The 13,075-nt window shown below is 40.7% G+C and overlaps 1 protein-coding gene across 1 annotated transcript in view; it reads left to right on the top strand.

Moving 5' to 3' along the window:
* Positions 1 to 12,021, top strand: part of ATP13A4 (ATPase 13A4) — a 124,208-nt gene extending 112,187 nt beyond the window's left edge. Inside the window, exons 27-30 of the mRNA XM_044384756.3 lie at positions 150 to 343; positions 1,435 to 1,523; positions 5,047 to 5,127; positions 10,510 to 12,021. Coding sequence (XP_044240691.2) covers positions 150 to 343; positions 1,435 to 1,523; positions 5,047 to 5,127; positions 10,510 to 10,722 — 577 coding nt within the window. The 3' untranslated portion in view covers positions 10,723 to 12,021. The remainder of the gene's footprint in view (positions 1 to 149; positions 344 to 1,434; positions 1,524 to 5,046; positions 5,128 to 10,509) is intronic.
* The last annotated feature ends 1,054 nt before the right edge of the window (positions 12,022 to 13,075 follow it).

The raw sequence follows: 13,075 nt of genomic DNA, 5'->3' as shown, positions 1-13,075 counted from the left end.
TGTCTGTGCTGGTTTCCTTCTCCTTACTTTTCAGTATATTCTTTCCCAAAGTGTAAGTCAACTACATTGAGAGCATGGAGTCCTGTAGATACAAATGTTCCATAAAGACCTGTCACCTTACTTCATTACCTTTTTTGTTTCCTTTTTAGTGTCTGCACACTGCAAAATGAAAACAGCTCAACATTAATCATTTCTCCAACTGCTCCAGAAAAAATTGGAAGTAATGGTGCCTTCACAAGCTTTGAGAACACTACCATATGGTTCTTGGGAACAATCAACTGTATCATTGTGGCTCTTATTTTCTCTAAAGGAAAACCATTTAGGCAGCCCATCTATACAAACTGTGAGTAGCATTGTATCAGATCAGAGGTGAGAGGTCACCAGAGGGAACAGATATCCCCAGGTCACTCAGGGAGCAGCTGCAGAGTTGATGCTTATCTTGGGTTTGTTGACTTTTACTCTAGGGCTCTATACAACACATCCAGCCTCATCCTTTGCTCCTTCCCTCAAAACTGCATTAAATTCTAGGGTTTCTTTCTCTACCCTTTCCTTTACCAGAAGTTTGTATCTAGGTGTCTTTTCATGGCACCGCTCCAAATTGGGACGGCTCATTTATTTCCTTACTTGTCAGCACGTGTCAGAATTCATCTGGGAGGAGGTGGAGAGAAGTGTCATGGTATTCAGTTGAAACATGTCTCCTGCCATGAAGATAATGGTTGAGATGCATTGTGTCATTGGCAGCCTAGGGGTGGGTCCCTCCTGAAGGAACCTGGCCGCAGTGATTGTGGAGACTCTTGGCCAAAGTACCTGCCACCTCTTCACATTCTGGACTGGGGTGGGGAGCGTGTTAGGAGAAGTGGGTGATCTGACTAGCCCTTGGGACATTTATTTGTATACCACCACTGCCTCTCTAATTGGGAAAATTTAGAAGCACAAGTTGAGGAATCAATATCCTCATACAAATTTGTTTGTTCAGAGAAAATTATTTTGCCCTTCTCCTTCTTAGGATGAGAAAGCAGTCAAATGTTCACCTGTATATGACTGCAATTTAAACATTTGACTGTTTACAGCCCCCCCTTTTTTTTCCAGAAAAGGATTTGAGGCAGGTGTTTTGCCTTAAAGAGACTCAGATACTTAAATGTCTTCAAGGCATTTTTTGAAAATATATTATGTCAACGTTGCTCTCTATTTCCTATTTTATTAATTGAAACTTAAAACATGCATGTGAAAATTTCCACTTACCTCAAGGACATGCATAGAGATTGTGGAGGTGAGACCCGTTGCATAGAAATGAGTGCTTTCCATTTATAATGCTGCTTGGATGTAGAAATCAAGTAAATTTAATCAGTGTTAATCTAGAATATGCCTATCAATAGATGTGACACTCTGTACTCTGGTTTCTCTAAATGATAGCTTGTGTTCTTATTTCCTCAGATATATTTGTCCTTGTGCTGGTCATACAGCTGAGTGTGTGTCTATTCATTCTATTTGCTGATATTCCAGAATTATATAGGCGTTTGGATGTAAGTGTTATCTCTGGGATACGATGATGGTTTACCGTTATATAACACCCTGATTTCACGAAGCAGGTCACAATTGCAATTGACACAGATTCTTGACACTGATTATTCTTTTCAAATAGTAGAGTTAAAAAGAACACTGAATTTATTCGTATTTTCTATTTAAGCTGGCCAGGAAATAAGATTCTGTCTAGTCTTGATTTCCAAGTATTTCAGAAACATTGAACATTTTTCTTTTAAAAGATCCCTGTAAGAATGGAGAAATCTATTTATATATATTCTCTTTCAAGTGTGAGAGACTTTTTTCCTAAATTCTTCTGTTTTGAAGCTGTTGAAAACAGTTTGCGTATAACACTTTTTCCATTAATTCTCAACTCTGTATTTACATATTTTTAAAAAAAAACGCTTTAAAAACATGTTTGGCTATATCTTCATATTTAATGTCTGCAAAACTTGCTTGCAAAGAGCCATAGCTTACCTCATGAATTGTGTTAGATTGTGTAATTTTGAGACAAATTTCAAACTCTTTAAGAGACAAATTTTACATAATTGAGCAAGGGAAAATATATATTTCTATTCCTTTAACCTATACTTTTGAATTAGAAGTTCATTATTACCAAATGTCCTTTAGACAAATAAGTAGACAGAAAAGATGGTAAAAGGAAATAAGGTTTTTTACTTAGTGCTGCATGAGCCTACCTGGCCACCTCTCCATCTCAAAGACACGTTTCACAAAGGTCAAGATCCTATCTTATTCATTCTCGTATTACCACTGCCTAACATAGCCCATGGCATGTAATAGCAATAGATGACTGACTGTTCTAGACTAGGCTCCTACATGGAGATGAGCACTAGAAGCTCACAGCTCATTGCAAACCAGCAAAACCTTCACAAACCCTTCCTGACATGTGACATACAAACTAATGGCTACATTTGGTTTTCATTTTGATAATTGTGTCACTGTGGCTAACACTGTAATTGTCACTATTGTTAAATATCTCCACGAATTAGAATAAGTACTCATGGAGATAATCTTTGCCCAGTAGTTTTGTAAGTGAGTTAAAACTTCTTAATTGTGCTAAAGTTAAGGTTAAGACATGTTGGGTTTAGTCACACTCTTTAAAAGCAAAGACTCTTATGAAGAGGCTGATGTCTCCGGTACAAGAAAATAGGGAGTCTGTTTAGTTTGGGGGGAACCTGTGTGAGGTCATTGCCAACAAGACTGCAAAGGAGTCTGCAGCGAATTATTGCTCGCCTTAAAAATATTTTTCTTCTTATTACGCAAAATTGTGGGTACATTTTAGAAAGTGAGTATGCAGGCAAGAAAATTGTAACATTATTCACTATACCCTTCCGTCTTTGAAACTTAATATATTATAAATGTGCATTGACTGATTTATGAAGTTTATTTTAAATGGAGTCATGCTGTTTTATAACTTAGTTATCACTCATTTTTAAAGAAATTGCATGAATTTTTTTAATAGCGAATATATTCACACAGTTTAGAATTCAAAAGTTAGAAACTCTATATCCTCCTATCCTTTTTCCCCAGCTGCCAGGTACCCTCTCTGGAGACAACTGATGACACCACTTTCTTTTATATACTTTCAGGCATGTTTTATACATATGCATACACACATATATATCATTTTTGCACAAATAGTAGCAGACTATTACATTTGTCCAGGTCCTCTGAGCTGGAGACGGCAAGGTGAGACGAGATGTGTAAGCAAGTTTTGGAGGAACTGCCCATAAGGGAAAGAACATTAAGAAGCCAGAAAAGGAGGGGGAGGGTCCCACACTAATATGGCGGTCTGACCTCCATGAAGGAGGGAGAGAGGTAAGGAGGACCAGATGAGTAGGGTTTCACACTGCAGGGCAGTTCTTTTTTTTTTTTTTTTAACTCTTTTTTTTTGGGGGGGGGAGATTTCATTTATTCACTTGAGAGAGAGTGAATGAGAGAGGCGGGGGAGAGCACGAGCCCAGTGGGTAGGGGCACAGGGAGAGGAAGAAGCAGACTCCCCTCTGAGCAGGGAGCCCAATGTGGGGCTCGATCCCAGGACCCGGGGATCATGACCTGAGCCAAAGGCAGGTGCTGAACCGACTGAGTCACCCAGGTGCCCCAGCTGCAGGGTGGTTCTAAGAAAGCCCAACTACAGTTGCCCATCAGAGGTGTCTATTGTCTCACAAGAATGAGTGCAGTGAGAAGATCGGCCATCCTCAGTTATTAGCTATGAGCAACCCATGGGAAGTGTGGCCTCAGGGTGAATGTGGTAGAAGATTCCAAGGGCAGCACCGGAGCGCCTGCCTCTTATTCTCCCAGTAAGACACCTGCATGGAGCATGTTCATGGCCGCCCCAACCACATGCATGATTCCTCACCTTGTTCTTTCATGAGACAGTGTATTTTGCTAATTGTTCCATAGCAGTACATAAAGCTTCCTCATTCGTTATTCATGCTAATATATTTTTTTCAATATACATCTATGTACCATAATTTATCTGTAGTCCCCTATTGATAGACATTTAGGTTGCTTCCAATGTTTTGCTATTACAAACAAAGCTGAAATGAAATAACCTTATACATACATCATTTCAGGCATGTACAAATATGTCTCTAGGATAAATTCCTGGAAATGGTTTTGAACTTTTGATTTTAATAACATTGCCCTCCACAGAGTTGTACCAGTTTTTAATCCCCCGGTGTAGAAGGCAGTGTATGAGGCAGAGCCGGGTCCAGCAGTGTGCCCTTGGCTTCATTTCATTCATCCATCCATCCGTTCCTTCACTTATCCAGCCAACCAGCCATTCAGGATACATATCTATTATATAGATCAGGTGCCTGGGGAGGGAAAGGGAAAGATGCAGAGAAACTGGGGGAAAAGGCATGAAGTGCCAGCTTGATTTCAGCCCTGCTTGCTCCATCGCTGAGTACCCTCATCGTGGCACTGTCCATGCAGCTGTACACACAGTCCTGAAGGGGAAGCCCTGACTCGAGGCTCGAAAGCAGGGCCCAGCCGAGGGGAGATGTGGTACCATAGAGAAGAGGACAACACTGCCCATTGTGGAGGTTTGACACATGTACCCTCAGAGCCTCCTGGGAATAGGACCACATTCCTATATTCCCTTGCAAAAGCAAACAATGGAAGCAAACAAAAAGCACTTTTATCACATTTATCAAATTTTGATCAAATTTATTTTAGGAAATTTAGAAATTATAGGGGAACCAAAAAAATAAAAAGAAGAAGAAAAAAGATAAGAGAAAAAAAAGCCACAATCATAGTTTACGAATCACTGGAATCATTGGGTATAATCCTTCCACAGTGCTTGATACATGCATAAAATATATGTCTTATTATATGTATTATATATATTTATGGGTATCTAATATGTATACATGTAACATACACATAATGCATGTCTATTGCATGCATGATCTATAACCTATGAAAATGCACACTGTGGATATGTGAACATGTTTCTGGTGTTTGTCTTCAGACTAACGGTGATTCTCCATCTCCCACCAGCTGATCTGCACTCCTGTTATGTGGAGGGTTTACATCATCATTATGCTTGGCTCCAATTTCATCGTGTCCCTTGTTGTGGAGGTAAGTGTCCTGGGGATGCTGCTCATTTGGGGCAGAGAGAGACAGGGCATTCTCTGGGTCTGAAAAAAGGAAAAACTCTAGTTGGAAAGACTGAGCAGTACAAGGGGCTCCCTTCCTCGGCCACACGAGTAATGGCACTTTCCCCTGGCAAGTTCCAAACAAGGTGTGTTTTCCCGTCTATAGAGTGGACCTGGAGAGAATGGAATTATGACGTCTAAGGTCCTGTTCATTTCTAAAATCCACAAGTAGAGAACCAACTCAATTCATTTTTTGAAATTAAATATGATTCATATGCTGTAAAATTCACCTTCTTAAAGTATGCAGTTCAGTGGGTTTTAGTATATTCATCGAGTTGTACAACCATCACCACTAATTCCAGAACATTCTCATCACTCCAGAAGAAATCCTGTACCCGTTAGCAGTTGCTCCTCATCCTCCCTTTCCCCTCCTTCACCCCTTGGCAGCCACTAATTTACTTTCTGTCTCTACGGATTTGCCTATTCCGGATATTTCACATAAAAGGAATCATATAATATATGGCCTTTTGTGTCTGGCTTTTTTCATTTAACAACTTCTATTACTTTTACTTCACAGATGGGAAATAAGATTCATAGTGAGCTTTTCCTGGGTTTTATTCTTCACCTCCCATTTGCTCTACTTCTCAATAAAATGAGTTTGTGCTCCCTCTTTCTTTGGCTATGTTGTTCACTCTCTCCTCCTTCCATGCTGTTAGACAAACTCTCCATTCTTCAAAGCCTACTGAAGAACAGGGGGCATCCTTAGAAATGGCATCCGTGTCAAAGGGCAGGTGAACATCAGGATTCAGTCTGTCCTCATTCTTAACTCCCGGTTGTAAATCTAGCCTTGTTCCGGGGTGGAGTGGGGGGGAATTCATGGTGGATAGAGAGTACCTGGAACCTGACTTCCCTGTAGAACCTTCCATTCTAGGCAGGGTAAAAACTACACAGAAGCTGGTGGCAGAACAGGGCATAGAATTAAGATACTGGAGCCTCTCCCTGTATGCAAAACCAGGGCCTCTCAAACTTAAATGGGCATCAGAGTCACCTGAAGGACTTGTTAAAACACAGGTCGTCCAGGCCTTTCCCTAGCTTTTCTGATTCAATAGGTCTGGAATAGGCACAAGTTTTTGTTTCTAACAGGTTGCCAGGTGATTCTGATACTGCTGGTTGAGAAACCACACTGAGAAGTATCATCCTAGCCCGTATGGGTCTCCAAAGCCACCAAATTAATAAAAGAGCATCACATGTGTATCCTCATCCCTAGTTGCAGAAGGGTGAACTTGCCCTTTAAGGGGTAATCTTATGTATATATCTTGTCCCCAGCAGTGATCATGTTATTTCCTCTGTCTAGTACATCTGCCCCCATGTCTGCATAATGAAATGCTATTCCATCCTCTATGGCACAGCTGTAGAACTAGCCTCTTTATGACTCTTTCCCAAAGCCTGATAGGTTAGGCAAGTAACAGTGGCTTAAACAATAAAGATATTTATTGATTCACTTAAGAAGATAGGAGATAAGTGGTTTCCGGACTGGTTTAGTAACTCAGTGGTATCACTGGGGATCATCAATCTTTTACTTTTCTGTCTCCCCATCTTTATATATTGGCCTTTCATGTTTGTGTGTATTGCTTATGTGTCCAGATCGCTTCCATGGAGCTGGGCAGTATCTCTGCTTTAATGCAGGAAGAACATGGAAGGAGAGGCACCAGCAAGCTTTTTCCCCTCAAGTATGAGCCTTCTATGAGGAAACAAAATAATTTCCTATAGCCACCCAGGAGACTCTTACGCCTCATTGCTTAGAACTGTGTCTTATTGTCATCCTGAGTAGAAAAGGATTCTGGGAAAGTGGGTCTATGCCAAAAAATGAGACAGATTGGCTTAGATTGTTTGTGAGTTTTTTCCTTTTAGGTAAGCAGGAAAAAGTTGGGAGGAATGTGCTTAGCAACAAAGGAGGAGGACTTCTCCAGCCTTTCCCCTAGCATTTCTGATTCAGTAGGTCTGGTGACAGGTGACAGGTAACTGAACAATGAAGTCTGCCATAATCCCCTAGTAAGAAGCTGTTCAACTGCCGCTTTATTTGCAGTTAAGAGCATAAGCCAGGGGCACCTGGGTGGCACAGCGGTTAAGCATCTGCCTTCGGCTCAGGGCGTGATCCTGGCGTTGTGGGATCGAGCCCCACATCAGTCTCCTCCGCTATGAGCCTTCTTCCTCTCCCACTCCCTCTGCTTGTGTTCCCTCTCTCGCTGGTTGTCTCTATCTCTGTCAAATAAATAAATAAATAAATAAATAAATAAATAAATAAATAAATAAAATCTTAAAAAAAAAAAAAAGAGCATAAGCCAGAAGTAGTCTACCTGGGTTTGAATCCTGGCTCCACCCTTTCTTGTTGCCTGACTCTGGACAACACCTGCTATTCCACTTCTCTGTGTCTCTGTTTCTTCATCTGAAAAATAGTGATAATAAGAGTACCTTACCTCATAGGGCTACTGTGAGCATGAAATGTGAACACAGAAAAGCACATAGTAAATATTTGATAAATATAAACTATTATTATTATATTATCTCTTAGGGTACTTAGTATTTCTTACTTTGAATCTATCAATCATTCAGGCTTTCATTTGTTCATTTGCTCTTTCCACAAACATTTGTTGACCATATGCCATGTCCTAGGCCACAATGTGATGTGGATTCTGATGACCTTGTCCATTGCCCACAGTGTAAAGTGAGCAAGAGAACACATGCCACAGTTTTTTGTGTATAGGTTGTGTATGGATATAAACTGTGCTGGCAAGAACTCATCTCAGTACCTACAGTATCTAAAACCCTGATTTATTCTAATAGAAGCTGGAGAAAGTTTTGTTCAATTATTAAATGTAAGAAGTGATGCTGCTTGCCTGCCGCAGATGGAGAGGGTAATTTGATACTCATGAAAGATTAAGTTTCTCCTCTGTTTCTTGTGTTGAGTAAGAAATGGAGACAGGCGTGGATGTTTAGTGTGGGTTCCCAGCAGCTTTCTCACTGAGAAATAACACAGTGAGGTCCCGGCTCTCACCCCCAGGCTCTTCCACTGCTGTCCCCAGTTGTTTGAAGTTACCCTTCTCCTGCTGTCAGGAGGCACTCAGGAACAAACCAAAGCCCTTTGAGTCTGTGGTGAAGGCCGCTGTAATGGAGAATTATGGACACTAGGATTTCTTGCCTTATGAGGTGAGCCTAGCAGAGTACGTAAAGGCTCCCCAGATTGTCATGGATTCAGCAAGATGTTTTCCTCAGGTAGTTGTAGGTGTGTCTGACGGCAGATGCTAAAGATTCCTGGGATGGACACGCTAACTCCATACTCCCTGGCCAGCCTGTGACAGAGATGGTCCAGAGAGGTTTTGGGGGACAGGCATGAAGGATGGCTGGCCTCCTTTTGTATAGTCCTGAATATTGCCTGGGCCACTGAGAGGTCTAACCCTACTCCTAATCTTAGAGCGGCCCAGCAAACAGTTTTGAATGGAATCTTGTTCTTTGCTTTCTCATAACATCCAAGTGAAAAGCAAAGGAGGAGCTAACATGGATAGCTTTAATTCTCCTCCCTTCTTTTTTTTTTTGTATTACTTATGTGTGTAATGTGTGTATATATATATATGAATTATTTTAGTAGCCAATCTGAAGAGCTTGTATGGTGAAGTTTGTTTTTTTTGTTTTTTAAGAAATAGTATTTCATAAAGGGGTTCTTTTTGTTTCTAGTTTACATTTAATTTACAATGTGACAGGACAGATCACTTCTCAGTGTTCTAGTTTCCCTTTCCAGAGCAGCAAAGTGATACAGGTCGTCATAATTATACATAATTCTAGAATTGCGAAAACACTCAGTGTGTGGTGTACAGCACTAAAGTCTGTGTGTGTGTCTGTGTTTTCCTTTGTTTCATTTGTATTGTTTAAAACCTGCTAAGATTTCCCAGAGGTAAGTTAAATTTTAAGACCATTAATTGGATACCTATGATCTTGCCTTATTCCAGCTCTAAGGAGAACTACTGCTCTCTTGTTAATTAGGAAGGACAAAAAAAACCTTGGTATGGGGAAGTAGAATCACAAATCTGGCTAGATGAGCCCTGATGTTTGCAAGATACTCTCAAGATGGCTGTGTGGGTCTTTAACAGCCTGTTAGCAGATGATCCATTTTCAGGGAACGATTCAGACTAGATGTACCCATTATTTCCATGGGCAATGGGAGTCAAATGCCAAAGACGGGTGGATTTTAGGAAAACTACTACTCTGGCAAAGCTCCTTATAGAATCCCATAGAATTGACTCTTCTGATTTAGCAAAGATACCATTGACAAACACCAAAATGAGTTTTAATTCTGTAGGACAGCAGGATTTTCATATTTTTCTTTTTGATTCTTTCACGATAACTTCTAAGATGGTTAGCTTTTATGGCTAAATATGATAAAAATGAAAAATTAGCAAAGGAACCTCTCATGCATTCTGTGTTGTAAGTTATAATTTGGGCTCTATTTGAGGCTCAGTCTAACTCACAAAATAAAATGGCAGTCTAAAATGTTTTCAAAGAGACATATCTTTTGTAAAAATCTTAAAAAATGTATTGCAATGAAATATTTGTAGGTGAAGGTCAGAGGCCACAGTCAACATAGTGCACAGCCATTTGTTAAATAGTTTAGAAGGGTGGTAAAGGGAGGCACCTATACCATGCCATGTCCTGCATTGTAAGGAGAGTTACATAGTCTTTATGACAAACATAACAGGAAGGAATTATTATTTCTGCTCACTGAGGCTCAGAGAAGGTAATTAAATTGCCCATAGTAGATGGGCAGATGTCAGAGCTGGAACTTGAATCCAGATCTGTCCAAGTCCAATATGGTGCATATTTCAACTTTACTGACCTATGTTCATAACTATGCACTTATATGCCAGGGCATACCAAAGCCACATCATACCCACGGCACATCTATCTGTAGGGTAATTCCATTTGGTCGTAAGTAATTTTAAATATCATTTGATATTAAATCAAATATAGGTGTGGTATGGAGAGGTCTGCAGAATTTGGATGATTTTAAATTGAACTTATATACAAGATTCAGAAGAAATTTCATCCTCGAGGCAGACTTCTTCAAGCTGTTTCCAGATTCTCGATACTATGTACCTCTTTCTTCTCCCAGAAGAGTTCCTTAAGTGGAAAAATTTGAGAGGCTGAGACCTAACCCATGAAACCACATTGGAATTGTTTGTGCAGGCCTCAAGTTTTTTGTCAAGCTGGATCTAAGCAGCCAATGTGGTCGTTCCTTCTTAGGGTCTATGGAGGGCCGTAGCCTGGAAATATTTGACCTCTGATTGTAAAGAGTAACTCTTTTATTTTGCAGGAGGCCATCATTGAAAATCGAGCCCTGTGGATGACCTTCAAAAGGTGTTTTGGCTATCAGTCAAAAAGTCAGTATCGGATATGGCAGAGAGCCTTGGCAAATGACCCTAGTTGGCCACCGCTAAACCAAACATCCTACTCTGACATGCCAGGGTGTGGAGGGGGAGTGTCTTACAGCAATCCGGTGTTTGAGAGCAATGAAGAACAACTCTGAAGCCAGCGTGATATCCAAGTTAACAAAACATAGAAACAATGACAAAAGAGACCAGTTTCAGCGATTTTCAAGCAATGAGACTCTTCTAAAATCAGGTGGAGTTTTTGGAATCAAAAACCTATCCGATCATGGTGGCAAATTAAAATCTACTTGATAAAATACTTTCTACAGAGCACAACACTGCCCCAGAAGAGTGCTTTCCTCTTGGCTTCTGAAAATAGTTAGGGTGTTTAGTGAATCAAGAATGGGCCAAGGATGGCAATTGGCCAAGAGATTGGGAGGCTCATGGACAAGGAGAATACATAATCTTTCCTCTTAGATGACGTATTTTTTAAATGCGTTGAGAGAAAATAGTACTATGTGTAGTCATAGAATTGTAACATGTGAAAGATCACTTTTGAGTTCGTATTTCATTGATGAAAAACAAATGCATGGGAGCCATCACACCAATCTTCACTGTCCGGTTTCCTTTCCTTTGTAGTACTTTCAGAGTTGAGACAATGCCTGCTGCCTCTGGCCTTCCCCTACGTATTAGTAAGGATGGGCTAAGCTGATGCTGCAATTACAAACAACTCCCTTGTCTCAGTGGCTTAACACACAAGAGCTTCTTTCATGGTCCAGGTGACTCTGTAGACTAGCTTTCTTCACAGTACTGACTGCTTCAATGTGTTGGCCCCACTGACTGAAAATAAGGACTCCATGTTCACTGTGATGGGAAGGAAGAATCTGGACATCACGTAATGGCTTTCCACGGCCTCACCCCAAAAGCGGATGCATTTCTTCCACTACTTACATCTCATTCATCAGGGAGCTGGCAAAGAAGCTGGGAAGTACAGCCACCTGTGTTTAGGGCTGGTTTCATGGGCGAATGACCTGTGCAGTCACCTAAGGCCCCATGCTTAGAAGGGCCCCACCCTTATTTTAATGCTTTGCTGTTGCCATCTTGAAATCCCTAACTTTGAAATTCCCACATTTTCATTTTGGATTCAGCCCCACAAATGATATAGCTGGTCCAGCGTGTGTTCCTAGGAAAGAAAGGAAAGTAATACATATCAAAGAGCCTCTAAGCCACTGTCCTCTAAGCTCTGCGTGCCCTGCCCCTGTGAAGATCTCATGTTTTAGGAACTCCACATCTCACATATCCAACTTCAGATATCTCCACTACTCTGCTCTATTATTTTTGAGAAAATTGGTCTTGTGCTACATTATATGTTATCATTGACATAAGTCTTTACACAATCTATACATTTCTTAAATCCGAGGCTTCAATTTTCCAAAAATAAAAATTGCCCTTATTTTTATCACTATTACAATTTTGTTATATTGGATTCATTTAGAATAGAAAACACCGAGGTTTCTGTTAGCTCAGCAGACAACTCTGAGTTCTAGGACAATATCCATAAATAGTATTTTAAAGTGAAAGCAAAACTTTCATTACAAACATCAAATCCTTAGTGAATGTTCTGGGCAGAGGGTGGGTCCCAGGCTGGCTTTTCTACTTCTTGATAGCATATGCAAGCATTCCCTTCCCTGGCTGAATTCCTGAGGACGGTTGGAGGCTCTATGGCTATAGATAATACTGGGAACATGATTTTTCTCAGCCATGAAAGTACCTTGTTGCCTCTGGTTTTAAAATAAGGTGTGAGGAATCATTTAAATAAGCTGCAGAAGAATCATTGTCTTCCTTGGTACAGAAAGAAATATTTCCTTTTACAAAGTTAGCCTCGGCAGTGATATGGTAGTTCCAAATGTCTTTTTCTAAGACTCATAGTTTACTCATTTTTCAGGAGTGGAGGGTTGTGGAAAGGGCAAGCCAGAGAGGGTCTACAACCTGGTGACGGGCAAGAGCAGCACGTGCATTCACACCTAGAAGAGTTCCTTACCAGAGGCTGTCACCTCCATTAGCTATTTGAATTGCATGATTCTCTCTGGACTCAGGCAAGGAAGGACTTATCATCTACTTTTACAGGTGAGAAAACTGAGATTCAGAGTAAGGCAAGCAGACCCAGGCCTTAGACACAGATCTTCTGAGCAAACCTTCTGTTGTTTCCAAATACCTCCTAATTACAAAGCTCCAGCAGGGCAGGGTGTTTGGGGTGATCTCACAGTCAAACAAAGAATGAGTTTCTTATTTGCCAGGTGGAAGGAGGCAACAGTTTGCTAACACCAGGGCCTAATGTTCAAATGAATGCCAGTCATCCTGCCAGGCTTGGGCTAGAGGTATGTTCAAAACAAAACCAAACCAAAGCCCGTTAAGTATCTGTCTGAGACTCTGAGTTGCTCTTGACTTGGTCATAAGTGATTCAATCACTGAGGATTGAATCTAAAATCTTTGTCAAAAGGGACTTATTCT

Source organism: Ursus arctos, unplaced genomic scaffold (genome assembly GCF_023065955.2).
Source record: "Ursus arctos isolate Adak ecotype North America unplaced genomic scaffold, UrsArc2.0 scaffold_4, whole genome shotgun sequence".
NCBI lineage: Eukaryota > Metazoa > Chordata > Mammalia > Carnivora > Ursidae > Ursus > Ursus arctos.
This window is presented reverse-complemented; position numbering and strand designations above follow the sequence as displayed.